The 24,361-nt window shown below is 46.1% G+C and overlaps 1 protein-coding gene across 1 annotated transcript; it reads right to left on the bottom strand.

Annotated features, from left to right (window-relative positions):
* Positions 1–20,927: 20,927 nt before the first annotated feature.
* On the bottom strand, positions 20,928–23,016 carry LOC138361409 (pre-mRNA-splicing factor 38B-like). The gene is made up of 3 exons (XM_069320745.1): positions 22,998–23,016; positions 22,609–22,768; positions 20,928–21,489 (listed from the first exon to the last, which is right to left on the bottom strand). Exons 1-3 carry the CDS (start codon positions 23,014–23,016, stop codon positions 20,928–20,930), a joined length of 741 nt encoding a protein of 246 aa, XP_069176846.1.
* Between the last annotated feature and the right edge of the window lie 1,345 nt (positions 23,017–24,361).

Below are 24,361 nucleotides of genomic sequence, written 5' to 3'. Positions count from 1 at the left end.
TACAACTTCCACGACACACTACCACCACTACAACACACTACCACCACCACCACACACTACAATCACAACCGCACACTACAACTATTACATCAACATAACCACCACCACACACCACAACCACCACCACACTACCACCAGCACCACACACTACAACCACCCCCACACACTACCACCACCACCAGGCACGGCAACCACCACACACTACCACCACCACCACACACTTCAACTACAACCACAAATTACAACCACCCCCACAACACTACCACCACCACACACTACCACCACCACCACCAACACACATTACATCCACCACCACACACGACATCCACCACCACCACCACACACTACCACCACCACCACACACCACCACCACCACACTCTACAACCACCAACATACACTACCACCACCACCACACACTATCACCACCACACACACTACCACCACCACACGCTACCACCACCATTACACTTTACAAACACCACCACACACTAACTCCACCACCACACACTACCACAACCACCACACATTACAACCACATCTACAAACTACCACCACCACCACAACACATTACAACCACTACTACACACTACCACCAACATCACACACAACAACCACCATCTCATCCTATTACCACCACCACCACACACTACAACCACCACCACACATTATAACCACCACCACACACTACCACTACATCCACACAATACAACCACCACCAAATATTGCAACCACATCCACACACTACCACCACCACCAAACAATACTACCACCACCACACAGTACCACCGCCTCACACGACAACCACCACCAAAAAACACTACCACCACCACCATACACTACCACCACCACCACACAATACCACCACCACCACACACTACAACTACCATCAGAGAATACCACCACCACAAACACACTAACAACCACCACACACTAACACCACCACCACACACTGCCACCACCACCACACACAACCACCAACACCACATATTACCACCACCACCACATACTACCACCACCACCATACTTTACAACCACCACCACACACTACCACCACCACCCCACTCTACTACCACCACACAAACACTACCACCAACACCACGCACTACCACCACCACCACCACACATTACAACCACCATAACACACTACCACCACCACACACTATTACAACCACCACACACTACCTCCACCACCCCACACTACAACCTCCATAACACACTACCACCACCACCACACACTACCACCACATACTACCAACACCACACACTACCACTACCACCACCACACACTACCACCACCACCATACATTACAACTTCCACGGCACACTACCACCACTACAACACACTACCACCACCACCACACACTACAATCACAACCGCACACTACCACTATTACCTCAACATAACCACCACCACACACCACAACCACCACCACACTACCAGCAGCACCACACACTACAACCACCCCCACACACTACCACCACCACCAGACACGGCAACCACCACACACTACCACCACCACCACACACTTCAACTACCACCACAAATTACAACCACCCCCACAACACTACCACCACCACACACTACTACCACCACCACCAACACACATTACATCCACCACCACACACGACATCCACCACCACCACCACACACTACCACCACCACCACCACCACACTCTACAACCACCAACATACACTACCACCACCACCACACACAATCACCACCACCACACACACTACCACCACCACCACACGCTACCACAACCGTTACACTTTACAAACACCACCACACACTAACTCCACCACCACACACTAACTCCACCACCACACACTACCACAACCACCACACATTACAACCACATCTACAAACTACCACCACCACCACAACACATTACAACCACTACTACACACTACCACCAACATCACACACAACAACCACCACCTCATCCTACTACCACCACCACCACACAATACAACCACCACCACACATTATAACCACCACCACACACTACCACTACCTCCACACAATACAACCACCACCAAATATTGCAACCACATCCACACACTACCACCACCACCAAACAATACCACCACCACACAGTACCACCACCTCACACGACAACCACCACCAAAAAACACTACCACCACCACCATACACTACCACACAATACCACCACCACCACACACTACAACTACCATCAGAGAATACCACCACCACCACACACTAACAACCACCACACAATAACACCACCACCACACACTGCCACCACCACCACACACTGCCACCACCACCACACACAACCACCAACACCACATACTACCACCACCACCACATACTACCACCACCACCATACATTACAACCACCACCACACACTACCACCACCACCCCACTCTACTACCACCACATAAACACTACCACCAACACCACACACTACCACCACCACCACACATTACAACCACCATAACACACTACCACCACCACACACTATTACAACCATAACACACTACCACCATCACCAATCTCCATCATCATCACCACACACTACCACCACTACGTACTACAACACCACCACGCACTACCAACACCACCATTACACATTACTACTACCACCACACATATCAACCACCACCAAACACTACCACCACCACCACACATTACATGTACCAACACACACTACCACCACCACCACCACACAATTCAACCACCACCACACAATGCAACCACCACCACACACTACCACTACCACCACACACTACCACCACCACACTATCACCACCAAAACCACAACCACATATTACCACCAACACCTCACACTGCAACCACCAAAACTCACTACAATCACCACCACACACCACCACCACCACTACCACCACTTACACACGATACCACAACCCCAACACACTACCACCACCTCACATTACAACCACCACCACACATTCCAACATCCACTACACATTACCACCACCACATTTTGCAAGAACCCCCACCACACTACCACCACCACCACACACTATCACCACAACCACATACTACCACCACTACACACTACCACCACCACTACATACTACCATCAACACCATCACACACTACCACAACCACCATACACTACCACCACCACTACACATTACAACCACCACCACACAACCACAAATTACAACCAGCACCACACACTACCACCATCACCACACACTACCACCACCACCACACACTGCCACCACACACTAACACTACCACCACACATTACAACCACCACCACACACTACCACCATCACCCACATCCAGTTGTTGCTGGTGCCCCCCCACACCCACCTGTTGCTGGTGCCCCCCACACCCACCTGTTGCTGGTGCCCCCCACACCCACCTGTTGCTGGTGCCCTCATACCCACCTGTTGCTGGTGCCCCCCACACCCACCTGTTGCTGGTGCCCTCATACCCACCTGTTGCTGGTGTCCCCACACCCACCTGTTGCTGGTGCCCTCATTCCCACCTGTTGCTGGTGCCCCCTACACCCACCTGTTGCTGGTGCCCCCCACACCCACCTGTTGCTGGTCCCCCCCCCCCCGCACCCACCTGTTGCTGGTGCCCTCATACCCACCTGTTGCTGGTGCCCTCATACCCACCTGTTGCTGATACTCCCCACACCCACCTGTTGCTGGAGCCCCCACACCCACCTGTTGCTGGTGATCCAACTCCCATCTGTTGTCGGTACCCCCCCACAACCATCTGTAGCTGGTGCCCTCATACCCACCATTTGCTGCTGCCCCCCCACACCCACCTGTTGCTGGTGCCCCCCCACACCCACCTGTTGGTGGTGCCCCCTATACCCACCTGTTGCTGGTGCCCTCCACACCCACCTGTTGCTGGTGCCCCCACACCCACCTGTTGCTGGTGCCCCCCCCACACCCACCTGTTGCTGGTGCCCCCCATACCCACCTGTTGCTGGTGTCCCCCACACCCACCTGTTGCTGGTGCCCCCCACACCCACCTGTTGCAGGTGCCTCCCACACCCACCTGTAGCTGGTGCCTCCCACACCCACCTGCTGCAGGTTCCTCCCCCACCCAGCTATTGCTGGTGCACCCCCACACCCACCTGTTGTTGGTGACCCCCACACCCACCTGTTGCTGGTGCCCCCCACACCCACCTGTTGCTGGAACCCCCCAGCAAGAACAGGTGGGAACTAAAGAGCAGAGAAAGATACCAGAGCGCCAGGAATGAATACGTCAGGGTGAGAAGAGAGGTAGAGAGGCAATATGAAAATGACATAGCGAGCAAGACTCAACCCAAGCTGCTGCATAACCACATCAGGAAGAAAACAACAGTGAAGGAACAGGTAATGAAACTGAGGATAGGGGCAGAATTATTCACTACAAACGACAAGGAAGTGTGTGAGGAACTCAATAAGAAATTCCAGGAGGTCTTCACCTCAGAGCAAGGAGAAGTCCCAGAGATAAGAGAGGGAACATTAAACCAGACACCACTAGAGGAGTTTATGATTACCAGTGGGGAGGTGAGGAAGCATCTGCTAGATGTGGACGTGACAAAGGCTATAGGCCCGGATGGAATCTCACCATGGATTCTAAAGGAAGGAGCAGAGGCTCTGTGCCTGCCACTCTCCATAATGTACAACAAGTCACTGGTAACAGGTGAACTGCCAAAAATTTGGAAGGCGGCCAATGTAGTCCCAATATACAAAAAGGGTGATAGGCAGGAGGCACTGAACTACAGGTCAATGTCCCTAACTGCATCCATCATCTTGCATTCCATGCACGATGATGGAGATGATTGTGCGAAAAAATCTAGTGGAACATCTGGAGCGGAAGAACTTTGTAACACAACTTCATCACGGGTTCAGATTTGGCAAATCATGCTAAACAGGTTTAATTGAGTTCTATGACTTGGCAACAAAAATCAGGCAAGAGAGAGAGAGGATTGGGCAGACTGCATATTTCTGGACTGCCAGAAAGCTTTTGACACAGTACCACACAAGAGACTAGTGCACAAACTGGAGATGCAGGCAGGAGAAAAAGGAAAGATACTTCCCTGGGTAAAGTAGTACCTAAGCAACAGGACACAGCAAGTCACCATGAGGGGTGAGGACTCGGAGTGGCGGGGAGTCACTAGTGGAGCCCCACAGGGATCAGTCCCTGGACCTATCCTGTTTCTGAAACCTGTCTCCTGAAGCCCACATCAATAGAATATCATCAGCGGCCTATGTGAGGCTGGCTAACATCAGAACTGCTTTCAGAAACCTGTGTAAGGAATCCTTCAGAACTTGAAGCCAAATGAGACACAGAGACTTTAGAAAGAACTTTTTCAGTGACAGAGTAGTTAACAGGTGGAATGCATTAGTCAGTGATGTGGTGGAGGCTGACTCCATACACAGTTTTAAATGTAGATATGATAGAGCCCAGTAGGCTCAGGAATCTGTACACCAGATGATTGACAGTTGAGAGGCGGGACCAAAGAGCCAAAGCTCGACCCCTGCAAACACAAATAGGTACTCACCAATGTCGGGGTGTCTCTCTAGCCAGTCACCACCAAGTATTAGTAGTGATAAACGTTACTTACTGTAGCCCCCACGGGTCTGCACTCGATCCTCACGGTGCCACTGTTCACCAGGAGAGTCTCTCAGTCTGTCTCCAGCTGGCCTCGTAGCCTATAGACGAGTGAGAACAAGATCCCTTCACTTGATCATGTGCCCGTCCCGACACAGGGCTCTACCGCTCACTATAGGTCGCCAACTGGTGTTTACCGTGTCCAGTAGCACCTCAGTAGAATAGTAGTAACATAGTAGTGGCCCCAGGGAATACTAATCAATTTGGTAACAGGTAAGTATATGTTTATATCACTCACTCTTAGATAGTCTCAATAGCAACAAGGTAATAGAGGGTTGACACAAACACGGTGGTGGTTTTGTAGTTTACTTAAAAGATCAAAGAATCACAACTCTGCATCAACAACATGGCAAAGGAATAAATGAGCAGCCCTCTCTCCGCCTCTTCACAGTTCTGGAACACTCCCGGAATGGCAACACTCCCAGTTGACGTGCGTTCCGACACTATTATTCCTATTATTATTATTCGGCGCCTATTATTCCCTCGTATTCACAGTATATCACAACACTGGCATAATCACAGTTGACCACTAGGCATAGGAATATACTATTTAATAACTCCAGTATATATAGTTTACTTTATCAATATTTATAAAAACTAGGTAACTCTAGGCACACAGCCTTACCCTATTAAATTGTACATACATATATATATATATATATATATATATATATATATATATATATATATATATATATATATATATATATATATATATATATATATATATATATATATATATATATATTATTAAATATGACCGAAAAAGTAAGATTAATAATTCTAACACGAATTTTCTCGATCTTTCTTACGTTACTTTTCACTGTTCATGGTAATTCAAAGATCAATTCTCCAAAATTCATTTTTATTTCTAGCCTGACATGACACATGAGCGCGTTTCGTAAAACTTATTACATTTTCAAAGACTTTAGTTTTCAAACACACAACTGAACTGAATAGAGCTTGCACATCTTCGATTTTATATCTACATTTGGGTGAGGTGGATGAGGTGAAAACAAACTTTCAACAATGGGTATTGAATGGGTATTAAATTCAAACACAAGACAGAACACGAAACAATAGATATTGAGTGGAAGTAATTGTTGAAAGCCTATTGGTCCATATTTCTTGATGCTTCTCTATTGGAGCGGAGTCTTGAAGTGGGTAGAATATAGTTGTGCATTAATTGGCTGTTGATTGCTGGTGTTGATTTCTTGATGTGTAGTGCCTCGCAGACGTCGAGCCGCCTGCTATCGCTGTATCTATCAATGATTTCTGTGTTGTTTGCTAAGATTTCTCTGGTGATGGTTTGGTTGTGGGATGAGGGTATATGTTCCTTAATGGAGCCCTGTTGCTTATGTATCGTTAAACGCCTGGAAAGAGATGTTGTTGTCTTGCCTATATACAGAGTTTTTTGAGGCTTACAATCCCCAAGAGGGCATTTGAAGGCATAGACGATGTTGGTCTCTTTTAAAACGTTCTGCTTTGTGTCTGGAGAGTTTCTCATGAGTAGGCTGACCGTTTTTTTGGTTTTATAGTAAATCGTCAGTTGTATCTTCTGATTTTTGTCTGTAAGGAATAACGTTTCTATTAACAATATCTTTCAGGACCCTTTCCTCCGTTTTATGGGCTGTGGAAAAGAAGTTCCTGTAAAATAGTCTAATAGGGGGTATAGGTGTTGTGTTAGTTGTTTCTTCAGAGGTTGCATAGCGTTTCACTTTCCTTCTTATGATGTCTTCCACGAAACCATTGGAGAAGCCGTTGTTGACTAGGACCTGCCTTACCCTACAGAGTTCTTCGTCGACTTGCTTCCATTCTGAGCTGTGGCTGAGGGCACGGTCGACATAAGCGTTAACAACACTCCTCTTGTACCTGTCCGGGCAGTCACTGTTGGCATTCAGGCACATTCCTATGTTTGTTTCCTTAGTGTAGACTGCAGTGTGGAAAACTCCGCTCCTTTCCATGACTGTTACATCTAGAAAGGGCAGCTTCCCTTCCTTCTCCATCTCGTAAGTGAAACGCAACACAGAATTCTGCTCAAATGCCCCCTTCAGCTCCTGCAGATGTCTGACATCAGGTACCTGTGTAAAAATGTCGTCAACATACCTGCAGTATATGGCCGGTTTCATATTCATGTCGACTAAGACTTTTTGCTCGATGGTACCCATGTAGAAGTTTTCAAACAGGACACCTAGGGGAGAACCCATGGCGACCCCATCTACTTGCTTATACATGTGTCCATCCGGGCTCAAGAAGGGTGCCTCTTTAGTACAAGCTTGGAGTAGTTTCCTTAGACTGTTTTCTGGTATGTCAAGAGGAGTACAGGCCGGATCACGGTACACTCTGTCGGCTATCATCCCGATTGTTTCATCCAACAATCAAAACAATAAATGAATGAATATATATATATATATATATATATATATATATATATATATATATATATATATATATATATATATATATATATATATATATATATATATATATATAAATGACATGTAAATATAAATGTCCTCGTCATAGTCATCTCTTCGTCAAACCACAGGTGCAATCACACACCATATATATATCTCGTGAGAGCTCTATAGCATCTCCCTTCACAACTGTGTCTTACTAGAAACATAGACATTGGTGAGCCTTGCTCATGACATAGAAGATACTCTGGCTAATCGCTAACTAAAGGGGAATGGGAGGGAAAACTGAATTACCTACTTCCACCATAAATGATGTGGACTCGTCCTCTGTTGAGGGTTGAATTGAAGCTCCTGGTCCCGGCTCACGACTTGCTGTAGGGTACACCCCCACACACACTGATGCTCTTTCCAGGACCTCAACCAACACCCAAAAACGTGTCTTCTCTGTACAGCTTCTCTCTGCAGGCTCCGTGCTCCTCTGCAACCTCTTGAAGGGTTGGAGTCGATCTCCTATCGCCTCCTCCTGACAACTACGTCTGCAGTCCTTACTCCCGGCTGCCGTCGTTCCCTTCCTCACGGTGAACTGGCCCAGCAGCTACGTCATCACCCAACTGGTGAAATAGTACAGTGGTCTCTGACGTCACTGCCCAGGCTTCACTCTTGCTAAGCACCTGTCACTGGAGCACTTGTTGCTCGTTTCCCGTCAATTCCTTCTTCTGTCCGCCTCACGGAGTTCAGGAAGACCTCACAGGATGCTCGCAGACCACTGGTGATGCATATATTCACCGGAGAGGGACGAATACTGTCAGACTGACAGGACCCCCCTATCGCACGTCCGCCCTTGTTGACATGTTGTATCTAACTCCTGGCGCCACAGGTCACACATCCCGGACCTACCTCCACTCATGACGTCACACTTGCCAGGGGCGTTTCTCATTGGCTCATTGTACCACGTCACCGTTCTTGGCCAATCTGGTGCCACTGACGTCATAACATTTTGGCGCGAGAACGTAGGAGTCGGCGCCATCTTGGAGTCCAAAAGGGCCTAAGCCACTGGCCAAAACACTCTTCTTTAGTTAATTTCTCTCCTATGCGAGAACACCTCATGCTCCCACATATGTCAAATTGTTCTCTGGAAGGCAGAGAACGTTCGGGTAAAGTAGATATGACTCTTACAGCTGGCGTGGGAGAAATATAAGGGGGGGAACACGGTCACAACTAGTTGTACTCACCTAGTTGTGTTTGCAGGGGTTGAACTCTGGCTCTTTGGTCCTGCCTCTCAACCGTCAATCAACTGATGTACAGATTGCTGAGCCTACTGGGCTCTGTCATACCTACATTTGAAACTGTGTATGGAGTCAGCCTACACCACATCACTTCCTAGTGCATTCCATTTACTAACTACTCTGACACTGAAAAAGTTCTTTCTAATGTCCCTGTGGCTCATTTGGGTACTCAGCTTCCACCTGTGTCCCCTTGTGCATGTGCCACCCGTGTTATATAATCCATCCTTGTCCACCCTGTCAATTCCCCTGAGAATTTTGTATGTGGTGATCATGTCGTGACGCTGAACCCCGTTTCATTCCGAACACAGCGATTACACAACACATAACACCTTGCCTCAGCAACCGTTACTACCACCGTGTACTCCTACACACAGCAGACCCTTGATGCGTACCACTAGGTTTGTACTGGAACACAATGAGTGAACATATGGAAGGTATTTAAAGGCCGTCGGGTTTTGTCATTTAATTACAAAGAATAGACTCTGACAAATAATAACATATTAACATACTCTTTTAGGTCAATACACTTCCAATACCCATAGACCACTTGACCACTGCGGTCACCACCCACACTCGTAACTTCCGCCTAAGTCCCTAATACGGAATGATTACTACAACGCTCCACACCCGGTTAGTCTTTCATTCAATACTCACATACGGCAGACTTAACTTGGTCACTAAGATCACATCAGGTTCTCGCATAGCTGTCTGCTACACTTCGCTGCTGCCGCAAACGGAGATCCAGAGGACTTCTCAGTTCAACTCCCACAATCAGACTGACTTTAGCCAACCATGGCCTCAAACATTTCACCATGCCTCTCAAGGAAGGTATAATCCGATTAACCTTATCCCTATAGCGGTAACCTTGATCCTAGAAGCCTGACGAAGAATAATTCCTCTTCCCAGGAATTATTAATTTGGCTAAACAGCTTCGGTCTTAATCCATTGACCTTTCTTAGATATGTGATCCATAGTCTGTCTACTTAATATGTACTTCCAATCATCATTCGTTAAGTGTTGTAGTAATGATCCTCTAGCTAATATTTCCTACTAACTTGTGGATTACAACAATCATGTCTCCCCTAGCTCTTCTGTCTTCCAGCGACGTGAGGTGCAGGTCACGTAGTCTGTTCTCATAACTCATGCCACTTAGTTCTGGGACTAACCTAGTGGCATACCTCTGAACTTTTTCCAGTTTCGTCTTGTGATTGACTAGGTACTGACTTCATGCTGGGGCCGCATACTCCAGGATTGGCCTTACATATGTGGTATACAAGGTTCTGAAGGATTCCTTACACAGGTTTCTGAAAGCAGTTCTGATGTTAGCCAGCCTCGCATAGGCCGCTGATGTTATTCTTTTGATGTGGGCTTCAGGAGACAGGTTTGACGTGATATCAACTCCCAGATCTTTCTCTCTGCCCGTTTCGTTAAGGACTTCATCTTCCATTCGGTATCCAGTGACTGGCCTCCTAGTTTCTCCTCCTAGTTTCATTAACTTACATTTACTTGAGTTGAACTTTAGTAGCCATTTGTCGGACCATTCCATCAGTTAGTGTAGGTCATCTTGTAGCCTCATACTATCCTCCTCTGTCCTGATCCTCCTCATAATTTTCCCGTCATCAGCAAACATCGAGAGGAACGAGTCAATTCTTTCGAGTCAATTCAATTCATTTACGTATATCAGAAACAGTATAGGTCCAAGGACTGATCCCTGTGAAACTCCACTGGTGACTCCCCGCCACTCCGAGACCTCACTTCTCACGGTGACTCGCTGTGTCCTGTTGCTTAGGTACTCTCTTATCCAGTGGAGTACCTTCCCTTTCACTCCTGCCTGCATCTCCAGTTTGTGCACTAGTCTCTTATTTGGTACTGTGTCAAAAGCTTTCTGGCAGTCCAGAAATATGCAGTCTGCCCAGCCCTCTCTCTTTTGCCTGTTTTTTGTTGCCTGGTCATAGAACTCAATTAATCCTGTTAGGCATGATTTGCCATCTCTGAACCCATGTTGATGTTATGTTACAAAGTTCGTTTGCTCCAGATGTTCCACTAGCTTTTTTCACACAATCGTTTCCATCATCTTGCATGGAATGCAAGTTAGGGACACTGGCCTGTAGTTCAGTGCCTCCTACCTATCACCCTTCTTGTATATTGGGACTACATTGGCCGTCTTCTAAATTTTTGGCAGTTCGTCTGTTACCAGTGACTTGTTGTACACTATGGAGAGTGGTAGGCACAGAACCTCTGCTCCTTCCTTAAGGATCCATGATGTGATTCCATCCGGGCCTATACCCTTTGTCACGTCCAAATCTAGCAGATGCTTCCTCACCTCCCCACTGGTAATCTCAAACTCCTCTAGTGGTGTCTGGGTTGGTGTTCCCTCCCTTATCTCTGGGACTTCTCCTTGCTTTGAGGTGAAGACTTCCTTGAATTTCTTTTGAGTTCCTCGCACACTTCCTTGTCGGTTGTAGTGAATCTTTCTGCACCTATCCTCAGTTTCATTACTTGTTCCTTCACTGTTGTTTTCCTCCTGATGTGGCTATGCAGCAGTTTGGGTTGAGTCTTTTCCTTGCTCGCTATGTCATTTTCATATTGTCTCTCTACCTCTCTTCTCACCCTGACGTATTCATTCCTGGCGCTCTGGTATCTTTCTCTGCTCTCTAGTATTCTGTTGTTTCTATAGTTTTTCCATGCCCTATTACTTAGCTGCTTTGCTAGCTTGCAACTCTGATTAAACCATGGGTTTCTCATTTCCATTTATTTTTTTTTCTTTTGGACTGGGACGTACTTGTCTGCTGCCTCCTTACACTTCTGTGTGATGTAGTCCGTCATGTCTTAAACCGTCTTTCCTCTGAGCTCTGTTTCCCAAGATATTTCAGTTAGGATTTTCTCATCTCCTCATAGTTTCCCTTCCGGAATGCCGGCCTCTTGTTTTCTGGGCCCTTCCTTGAGTACAGTAACCCTTCTTCGACCAGATATTCAAACAACAGTACACTGTGATCACTCATAGCCCCCGGGGGATTCCAGACCGATTTCCCTTATGTCTGAATCGTTCAAAAGGAATACTAGGTCGAGTCTTGCTGGTTCATCATTGCCTCTCATTCTCGTGAGACCCTTGACATGCTGACTTAAAAAGTTTCTAGTCGTCACCTCTAGCAGTTTTGCTCTCCATGTTTCCTCACCTCCATGTGTTTCTCTGTTTTCCCAGTCTATCCTTCCATGATTAATGTCCCCCATGATGAGCAGATGGGATCGGTTTCTACAGGCAGCAGCGGCTGCTCTCTCAATGATAATGTGAGTACAAATAGGTGACTACACACATATACACCAGTTGATTGACAGTTGGGAGGCTGAATCAAGGACCCAGAACTCTACCCCACAAACACAACTATGTGGATACAACAAAAAGAGCGCACTCACACACACACACACAGGTTTAGTGAAAGACTTGTGCAAGGATAAGAATCAATTGGAAACAAATTGCAAAGCCATAGAAGAAGAAAATAAACTCTTAAAAATAGCTATGGAAGAAGTTAAAGTAAATTTAAACTTAAATGACTACAATAGGTTAGGTAAGGAAATTCAACAGGAGAAACAGCTTTTGTCAGCACAGATGGAGGAAGTTACACAGGTAATAGAACAGTGCAAGAAAGATATGCAACTCACCTATGCACAAGTGGCCAAGGAGAAGGAAAAAATTGAAGAAGCAGTAAAGGAAGTCAAACACTGCAGCAACCAAGATAAAACAAACATTAGGCTGGAAGTGAGAAAAGAATTGACATCTAACCCGAAGTTGGTGCAAAACACAGTTGATCGGAGTAAGTCCCTGATAATTTTTGGCTGCAAAGAAAAGGAGATAACATCTAGGTCAGAAAGAGCTGTAGAAGAAGCAAAAGTAGTAGATAAAATTGTTGGCTTCGTGGAAGGTCTTACAACCATAGAGAATGTGTGCGACTATTGGAGAATAGGCAGATATGTAAAAGGGAAAAATCGACCTTTGAGGATCACCCTAAATGGTGCCAAACAGATGGAAGAAGTACTAAGGAATGCTAGAAAATTACAAAGTGATGAGGATGGGAAAGTGTGGTCGTTAAGACGAGATCTTTCAAAAGAAGATAGAGAGAAGCTGAAACTAAACCTCGCCGAGGCAAAACGTTTAAATGAGAGCGGGAATGAAGAAGAAATCAATTCTTTTTTCTACAAAGTGATAGGGGTAGGCAATCCAGTAAAGTGATACATAAAGGCAAACCAACAAAATCATTAGAGAGAGGGGGAGTGAAAAATAGAAGAGGGGGAACAAGTTCCTGAAGATTGCATACACCAACATAGATGGAGTAAGATCAAAGATACTGGAGTTAAGTGATGAAATACAACTGCAGACACTAAACATTGTTGCACTCACAGAGACAAAACTTGAAGATGTTATTTTAAATGAGGTCATATTCCCAAGGGGCTACTCAATTTGGAGACGGGACAGAAAAATTAGGAAAGCGGTAGCGTTGCTGTGCTGGTGAAAGAACACCTAAAGGTGAACGAAATAATGACTTCCAATCCACAAGAAGTTGACATAATAGCACTAGAGATCTGCCATGAGGATGATAAACTAATGATCATAAATGCATATAGTCCACCGCCAAGCAGCACATGGTCAAAGGAGGAGCTAGATAGTAAACGAGAAGATCTTATAACAATAATGATGAGAGATCATAGCGAGAGCGGATAACGATAGATCACGGCTGTTGATAGTCGGCGACTTCAGCTTGAAATCCATAGACTAGGAAGCATATGAAGCTAAAACAGAAGATTTTTGGACCTGTAAACTTGTAGACCTCATCCTGGAAACATTATGGTATCAACATGTTAAACAAGCTACGAGGATGAGGGAAGGGGACGTTCCCTCCATGCTAGATTTGATGTTTACCAGGAAGGAAGAAGAAATATTTGACATTCAGTACCTTCCTCCCTTGGGTAAAAGTGACCATGTCTTTTTGGGAATAAAGTATGCAATGCGTTATAATCTGGAAGAAAATAAGAAGGTTGATGCAATTGAAAAACCTGACTTTAGGAGAGGACATTATGGCAACCTTAGAATTTTTTTTAGAGAGTATAATTGGACAGACTTGTTGCTAGGCAAGGGAGTGAATGAGATGTATGTCAAGTTTTGTGAAATTTATGATAAAGGCACAAAAATTTTTATACCAAAACAAGGATGTAGAACTAGGAAACAGGATTGGTTCAACAGAAATTGCGAGAGGGCCAGAGACCAAAAGACACAAAAATGGAATCAATACAGGAAGAGGCCAAACCTCCAAACATACCAGTGATACAAAGATGCGAGAAACAACTACACAGCAGTAAGGAGAGAGGCAGAAAGAAATTTTGAAAAACGGATTGCAGACAAATGTAAAACAGAACCAGGTCTATTCTATAAATTCATAAACAACAAATTGCAGGTAAAAGATAATATTCAGAGGTTGCAAATGGGAAATAGATTCACGGAAAATGAAATGGAAATGTGTGAAACATTAAACGATAAGTTCCAAAGTGTGTTTGTACAAAATGAAATCTTCAGGGAACCAGAAACAATAAGAATTCTAGAGAACAACATAGAGCACATAGAGGTGTCTAGAGACGAAGTGGAAAAAATGCTCAAGGAGCTAAGAACAAAGCAGTTGGTCCAGATGGAGTTTCACCATGGGTTCTGAGAGAATGTGCACCTGAGCTCAGCATTCCACTTCAACTGATTTTTCAGGCATCCCTGTTTAAAGGAGTTGTTGCTGATGTGTGGAAAAAGGCTAACATAGTTCCAATCTACAAAATTGGAAGCAGGGAAGACCCCCCTTAATTATAGACCTGTATCATTGACAAGTGTAATAGTCAAAATATTGGAAAAAATAATTAAAAATAAATGGGTAGAACACCTGGAGAGAAATTATATAATATCAGACAGATAGTATGGTTTTCGATCTGGAAGATCCTGTGTATCGAATTTACTCAGTGTCTATGATCGAGCAAAAGAGATATTACAGGAAAGAGATGGTTGGATTGACTGCATCTATCTGGACCTAAAAAAGGTTTTCGACAGAGTTCCACATAGGAGGTTGTTCTGGAAACTGGAAAATATTGGAGGGGTGACAGGTAAGCTTCTAACATGGATGAAAAAATTTTTGACTGATAGAAAAATGAGGGCAGCGATCAGAGGCAATGTATCGGACTGGAGAAATGTCACAAGTGGAGTACCACGGGGTTCAGTTCGTGCACCAGTGATGTTTATTGTCTACATCCATGATCTACCAGTTGGTAAACAGAATTATATGAAAATGTTTGCTGATGATGCTAAGATAATAGGAAGGATAAGAAACTTAGATGATTGTCATGCCCTTCAAGATGACCTGGACAAAATAAGTATATGGAGCACCACTTGGCAAATGGAATTTAATGTTGATAAATGCCATGTTATGGAATGTAGAATAGGAGAACATAGACCCCACACAACCTATATATTATGTGAGAAATCTTTAAATAATTCTGATAAAGAAAGAGATCTAGGGGTGGTTCTAGATAGAAAACTATCACCTGAGGACCACATAAAGAATATTGTGCGAGGAACCTATGCTATGCTTTCTAACTTCAGAATTGCTTTTAAATACATTGATGGCGATATACTAAAGAAATTGTTCAAGACTTTTGTTAGACCAAAGCTAAAATATGCCGCGGTTGTGTGGTGCCCATATCTTAAGAAGCACATCAACAAACTGGAAAAGGTGCAAAGACATGCTACTAAGTGGCTCCCAGAACTGAAGGGCAAGAGCTACGAGGAGAGGTTAGAGGCATTAAATATGCCAAAAATAGAAGACAGAAGAAAAAGAGGTGATATGATCACTACATACAAAATAGTAACAGAAATTGATAAAATCGACAGGGAAGATTTCCTGAGACCTGGAACTTTAAGAACAAGAGGTCATAGATTTAAACTAGCTAAACACAGATGCCGAAGAAATATAAGAAAATTCACTTTCGCAAACAGAGTGGTAGACGGTTGGAACAAGTTACGTGAGAAGGTGGTGGAGGCCAAGACCGTCAGTAGTTTCAAAGCGTTATATGACAAAGTGTGCTGGGAAGACGGGACACACGAGCGTAGCTCTCATCCTGTAACTACACTTAGGTAATTACACACACACACACACACAATTGACGGTTGAGAGGCGGGACCAAAGAGCCAGAGCTCAACCCCCGCAAGCACAACTAGGTGAGTACAAGACAGAGAGAAAGATCTAGGAGTTGATATCACACCAAACCTGTCTCCTGAGGCACACATAAAAAGAATAACGTCTGCGGCATATGCGAGGCTGGTTAACATCAGAACAGCGTTCAGGAACGTGTAAGAAATCATTCAGAATCTTGTTCACCTTATATGTACGACCAATCCTGGAGTATCCGGCCCCAGCATGGAGCTTGTACCGTGTCAAGCACATTACGAAGCTGGAAAAAGTCCAAAGGTAAGCCACTAGACTAGTCCCAGAACTAAGAGGCATGAGTTACGAGGAAAGGCTCCGGGAAATGCACCTTACGACACTGGAAGATAGAAGAGTAAGGGGAGACATGATCGCAACCTACTAAATCCTCAGTGGAATCGACCGGGTAAACAAGGATAAACTATTCAACACTGGTGGTACACGAGCAATGGGACACAGATGGAAATTTAGTACACACATGAGCCACAGGGACGTTATAAAGAACTTTTTCAGTGTCAGAGCAGTTAACGGATGGAATGCATTAAGCAGAGATGTGGTGGAGGCTAACTCCATACACAGTTTCAAATGTATATATGATTGAGCCCGGTAGGCTCAGGAATCTGTACACCAGTTGATTGACAGTTGAGAGGCGCGATTAAAGAGCCAAAGCTCAACTCCCGCGAGCACAAATAGGTGAGTACACACACACACACACACACATTTAATGAATGAACAAAGCATGTTCCTTGATAACATATATGATAACAACCTCGGTTACATCAAGATCATGCAAAATAAGAAACTGGCCCACCCTCTCAATAAGGGAACTACTAGCCATTAGCAAATCCATGTTGTGAATCATTTATTAATTTATATTTTTCAAGATGATGACGAATGGTATTTGCAATTATTGATTCAAGTAACTTTCCCACAAAAGACGTTAAGCCTCTTGTATACCAGAACAAACAAAAAAACAAGCAAATTAAATCATTAATGGGACTCCAATACAATACTATACTAGTGAGCTGAAGACTAACTGCTAGTTTGCGGAGACACTCTGCATGCCGGTGATGTGCACCAGGCACTGGGTGGTACGGGGTGGTGGAGAGTGGCAGGTGGAGTAGCCATCGTATGACCGGTCTTGGCTGTCATAGAGGTGGATTTCCAGTGTGATGACATAGAAGGTGAGTGGAAGAGGCAGTTCCACTGCTATGCAGGGGATTCATGTGACAGTAGATGGATGATCCAAGCGCAATACCAACTACGGTTACTGCAGCAAGTTTATCTACATTATTTGGTGTAGAGGTGACGTCTCTAAGAGACTGCAGATGCTGCAGTTGCAGCTGACACATAGAATGATGTCGCAGCTGCTCTTAATACGTTGACCCGTGTTGCTGACGTGGACAAAGCAGAATCACTGCGGGTGTTAGTTGTTGTTGTTGCAGGATCAGTTGGTTGAAATTGTGTTGCAGGAGCAAATTGGGGAGCAGTAGGCTCTGGAGACGGTTCTGTAAATTAAGTAGAGGTGGTGTTTTTTTTCTTTTTATTGATAAAGTACATTAAATACACATAAAAACAGCTAGGCAAAACAGCACAAGCAGTGATCCATAAAGCACAAACAAACATGAGAACAACAGAGAAAGGAAACATAAAACAGAAAAATAAATAAGCATACAACAGGAAACATGAAAAAGACTCAGAAATGATATGGCACAAAATAAGTACAAATCCAGTAACACAAGCCAGCCTGAAGGGCTACACAAGCAGGACTAAAAGCCAAGACAAACAGGAAGTCATAACCGGAACACACAGGAACCCGCAAACACACATACACACAATCAGCCCTAGAAACAACACCAGCAACAGAACACAAAACATACACAGCACAGCATAACCCCCCCAAAAAAATGCACACGGAACACACACACAAGCACACCGCCCAACAGGGCGAAACCGAATACGTAGACAAAACAGACATAGAACCACAGACACGGTCACAAAATCACAGTCATGGAGTATACAATCAAACACGTGCACTATCGATACTTGTTCGGAAACTCCTGTGCTGGGAAGCGCAAGCATTACACCTCCCAGATCAGCTGAACGTCTTCGGACACCGGTCTACCAGGAGACGCACAAGGGCGAGGCATCCAATCAGGTACCCCATAAATAAACCCCTTTAACCTCGGTACCCAAATAGTCGAAGAGCACCACGGGCCCTAACGCACCCTGTCGTCCCAAACGAGGTCCAAAACCCGTGACTGAGGGACCACGCCCCGTTGGCCGCGAGCACAGGGAAGAGGTCCACATTAGGGGGCTTCGCACTAGAATCGGCACTGGGAGGTGCTCCAGGCACCGCACAGGGCTTTGTACTGGCCGGCGCATGAGGCTTCTCACGAGGCTTCACATGGGGCTGCAAACTAGGGGAACCCGCAAAGGACACAGATGAGTCGGGGTCCCCGCCACCGAGCACAAGAGCAGAGGCACCTTGGCACACATCCTTCCGTAAGACCACGACGAGGTCCGGTTCGGCAGGAGCAACCTCCCACCGTAAGGAGTCATCAGCAGTAGGCACAGGTGGCGACACCGGACGCAGCACAGAGCCCCTCCCCCCCCCCCCCACAGCACCGCCAACCTCGACAGGAGACGCCAGATCAACGTACTCTTCCATCTCCACCCAAGGCACCCCACGAAGGGGAGACACACTCAGGACTCGCCTTGAGTGCTTGGAGACGGGCTGCCGGTCATCCGAGCACCCCCATCATCTCGTAACACAGCAGAACTCTCTGACGGACGCGCCTTCAAGGCCCGGCCCCTGAGAACCGCAGCCTTTCACGGCCGGGGGCAACGGACCACATACAGCAGGAGACTTCTCGCTACGGACATCCAACGGGGACAGGAGACGCCGCATGCAGGGACGGAGCAGGCCTGGGCGGCCGAGACGGGGCGAGCTGGGGCGACAGGGGCAGGGACGTCGGAGGTGGGGAAGCCGGCGATGGGGGCTAGGCTGCCCCAAACCCCACGTCAACATCCACTCCACCACCCAACACCGGGGTAGAAACCAGCAGGGAATCAACACACAGTCCAGCACGTGGAGACAGGTCCGGGGCCGACAGCAGGGGAAAATCCTCCTCCTGGAAGAGGTTAACGGGGTGACCCAGGTACTCATCACACCCCGCAGCCAGGTGACCTGGTAGGCCACACCTGAAACAAGTCCGAGGTTGTCCTGCCTGAAAAACACGAATCGGGAACCCCAACAGCATGATGGAGGATGGTACAGGATTCCGGAGGCGCATGGCGAGAGTGTGGGTCCCACACGGGACCCCCTTCCGTCTCCCAGTAGGAACGGCATTCATCCTCACATGTAGGACCCGCCCAAATCGGGCAAAGTACCGACGTAGGAGATCCTTGTGGAACTCAAAAGGCATCCCGTGCACTGGTCGAACGGGTTCGATCCCAGGCGCCGGTGAGAAACAATGGGCAGAGTTTCTTTCATCCTATGCCCCTGTTACCTTGCAGTAAAATAGGTACCTGGGTGTTAGTCAGCTGTCACGGGCTGCTTCCTGGGGGTGGAGGCCTGGTCGAGGACCGGGCCACGGGTACACTAATGCCCCGAAATCATCTCAAGATAACCTCAAGAAAACTGCCACATACGTCGTGGGTCCACAACGATCCGAGAGGGTCACCGACCCACCATCTCCAGGAAGATCGAATGAGCGCCCATCATAGCGCGTGACGAGACCTTGAAAAATCGCCGGGGAGCTGAACTTGACAATTGCCCGCTGTCCGGCAAGCAGCTGCACACCACATACAGACCCCACTGGGACATGTAGCATATCAATCATTACCACCTCCACAGCGTGGTAGGAACAATCCCAGAGAACTCCAGGCCAATGGAGGTCTGCCTGGTAACAGGGGGCACAGGACCTCCCCCCCTCCCATGATTGCAGACCGTCACGGTCCCAAGGGCCCCTCAGCAAAAACACGGGACACAAGCCACGTCAGCAGCGACATCCAGGTCCTCACTCCTCGCCGGGTCGAGAACAACTGCAGTGGCCGGACAGAACAACCGTACCCCACAACAGCTGGAGCAGTTCTCCTGGCAGAAAAGGTGATGTTGTTGCTGTTGCAGGATCATCAGGTGCTGGAACCAATGTTGCAGGAAGCACGTCACCTAGTACAATGACGGTTGACAGTCCATTTGCAGACAGTAGGCTGTTGATCGTCTTTGCAATCTTGCTGTGGTTTGATCCGACAATCCTTCCCGTTAGGTTAAATAGTTCAGTAGTCGTACTGTAATCATTCACAAGCCGTGACTGGTGAAGGTTTTGGCTGGGTTGGTGGTGGAGGCGGACCCTGGATGTGGCTTCACCGAGAATTAGGCTGTTGGACAGTGGCGCCACTGCCTTGTAAGACTTGATTGGTTGTGAGACGTCGCTGGAGGACTGGTAGTTGAAGCCTGACGGGCAACAGACATTTTATTCATCTCTTCCTGCTTCTGGACTCTTTGGTCTCTTCCTGCTTCTGGACTCTTTGGTCTCTTCCTGCTTCTGGACTCTTTGGTCTCTTCCTGCTTCTGGACTCTTTGGTCTCTTCCTGCTTCTGGACTCTTAGGTCTCTTCCTGTTTCTGGACTCCTTGGTCTCTTTCTGCTTCTGGACTCTTTGGTCTCTTCCTGCTTCTGGACTCTTTGGTCTCTTCCTGCTTCTGGACTCTTTGGTCTCTTCCTGCTTCTGGACTCTTTGGTCTTTTCCTGCTTCTGGGTTCTTTGGTCTCTTCCTGCTTCTGGACTCTTTGGTCTCTTCCTGCTTCTGGACTCTTTGGTCTCTTCCTGCTTCTGGACTCTTAGGTATCTTCCTGTTTCTGGACTCCTTGGTCTCTTTCTGCTTCTGGACTCTTTGGTCTCTTCCTGCTTCTGGACTCTTTGGTCTCTTCCTGCTTCTGAACTTTTTGGTCTCTTCCTGCTTCTGGACTCTTTGGTCTCTTCCTGCTTCTGGGTTCTTTGGTCTCTTCCTGCTTCTGGACTCTTTGGTCTCTTCCTGCTTCTGGACTCTTTGATCTCTTCCTGCTTCTGGACTCTTTAGTCTCTTCCTGCTTCTGGACTCTTTGGTCTCTTCCTGCTTCTGGACTGTTACGACCCTGGGTTCTTCAGTGGAAACCAGAGGTCAAAATTGAGTTATTAAACTTTCCTATGGTATAGTTGAACGCATCACGAGCTGAAATTGTTTGTATCTTCCCTGCCAGACGTAAGACTATTCTTGTTTCTCAAAGAGCATTTAAAAACTGAGCTGGGGGTTGATTATTAAATAATAACATAGGCACCAACTATGTTTACTAATACTTTAATCATTTGTAAAGTAACAATACGTTGCATAGGGGAAGATTTTTAATGTGCTTAGCTGCATGATCAATTAGGCTCCTTCCGGCACCACCACATGCGGGAGGCCTAAGCTGGTCGCTGGGAGCGTTCTTCTTCTGGCTGGCGTTCGTGGGGACGAGACCTACTCTGTGGCTGCACCCCTACTCTCCTCCCTTCTCCTCTTACTTATTTCCCTTACCTTAAGTTCCTGTACCATTAAGTTAAGTACGGTGTTTTAAGTGTGCCTACTCTGGTAGTAACGATTGGTGAGACATTGGGGTAGTATTTGCCAGTGTTTTGGGTACCCCTAAGTGTTGTGTTTTGTATTAGGGTACCACGTGGTCTCACTACCCTAAGCTGCATCCAGCTTCAGTGCTTATCCAGTAGAACTTTACCCTAGCTTGTGTTCTGTGTAAACCTTGTATCCTGCCTAAGTGGACCAAGGCTTTTAACGTAAGATAGTGTGATAAAGTTATTATTATTATTGTTATTGATGTGAGTGTATATGGGGGGTTGTTAAGGGGTTAATAAATAAGTAAATTAGAACAGAGTATCCCTTCTTCCTGTGTGGGAGTGCATTGATCAACCCTTAGACTGACATAGTCTAGTAGCAAGTTATTATTACTGTGGATAGTTTACTTTGGGGGCCGGGCCTTTTAGCTCTCCCATATTTGATAACTCTGATTTCTAACTACCCTTACCCCTTAATAGTACCAGTTTCCCCATAGCAAGCCCACCATTTTATATAACATGGACTCTTTGGTCTCTTCCTGCTTCTGGACTCTTTAGTCTCTTCCTGCTTCTGGACTCTTTGGTCTCTTCCAGCTTCTGGACTCTTTGGTCTCTTCCTGCTTTTGGACTCTTTGGTTTAAACATTAGGGTTTTCATTATCGAGAATTTGAAACCTCAACGGATTGTCGAGGTTTCCCTAAGACCCAGATCTTCCTGTCTGATTAGACAATCAGGGGAAATGATGATGTGTTCCAGCAGAGATATGCATGGTTTGTGGAGTGCATTTCAGTCCCCGTAGTAATGGTCGAGGGAGCAGACGCTTCACTTCCCTGCAGGCAGTGTACACTTCCAGGTGTACTGGTAATATTTGCAGCCATGTCGATGTGGATGAACCTCTCTCCTTCGTTACTTGCCTTAGTGGTGTGAATATAATAAAGAATCTGAATCAGTTATCTTCAACAAGGGTCCCTTCATCAGCAGAGTTGAAGGTGAGTTTCACTGTTGATCGCTAGCTTCATTCTCAGTTATTTTTCCTGCCACCCCAGTTAGTGCAGTTTTGTGTGCCGATGCTATCGATGATGTCGACTATAGGTTGGTCAGTAATCCAGATGCTTATATGCCGACCAAAAACAGCCGTCACTACCAAGTATCGTCGAGGTGGAAGAGAGTGCCTCTGAAGAGCATTATCACTAGAGTATAAGGGTAGGGCTCCATTGCCGTTTTCTTTTATGTCAACCGGTGCAACACCAGTGATGCTACCAAGAGTATGAAATATCTTCGTCCAGGTAATGGTCTGGGTCCTCGGAAATGCACCATAATCTTGTAAAGCATGGTACCTGTTGACATGTACCATAAGCGAGAGCTAAAGACTTAGCAGTTCAACTGGTATACTCACAATGGCCCTCAGTACCAATGAAATAATGCTCCTCACACTCTGTAAGGTTCGCCGGCTCGCTTGAAACTGCATCTCTCCCAAGTTGTTTTACGTTCAGCTACTCAAAACAAAAAGTTCCAAACAGCATGGGCTACAGCCCGTCCTCCAAACAAAGACCCAAAAGTGATTCCATGCACCGGCCAAACCCCTAGTTTATGAATGAAAAACGGTTTACACACGACTAACTGCTGACGTTCGAACACTTCCGGAACAAGTGCTTCACTGACGAATTTTGTTCAAACAACAACGCTGTAAATGCTTCACCCACGTAGTACAAATACACATAATTGCCAACAGAACCTAAACCCTTAACCTAACCTAACCTATGCCTATATATGCACAATATGCTAATATACTATAATGTTAATTTATATTTGAGTAGATTCCCGTTTTTAATGAACAGCATGTAAAAATTAATGAATGCGTTTGTGGGGTTGACCGCTGGATGTAATGGACTTGAGGCGAGGAGGGGTTGTGGGCTATGGTGAGCCTGTCGTACTCACCTGGCACAGGAGCGGGGCTATTACTGATCTTTCCCAGTGAGCGGCAGTAATAAATGCAGTCCGTCCTCATCAACAATGAATTTTGTTCGAACTAAAATGCTGTAAATGCTTCACCCACATATTACAAATACAAATAATCGCCAACAGAACCTAAAAACCTATCTTAACCTAACTAATACCTAAAGTTGCACAGTATGCTAAAATATAACCATAATAATTTATATTTGAGAAAATTCCTGTTTTGAATGGACAGCATGTTAAAATTGGCAAATGCGTCTTTGGGGT

Source organism: Procambarus clarkii, unplaced genomic scaffold (assembly GCF_040958095.1).
Source record: "Procambarus clarkii isolate CNS0578487 unplaced genomic scaffold, FALCON_Pclarkii_2.0 HiC_scaffold_357, whole genome shotgun sequence".
Taxonomy (NCBI): domain Eukaryota; kingdom Metazoa; phylum Arthropoda; class Malacostraca; order Decapoda; family Cambaridae; genus Procambarus; species Procambarus clarkii.
Note: the sequence above shows the minus strand (reverse complement) of the source record. Positions and strands in the feature narration are given on the sequence as shown.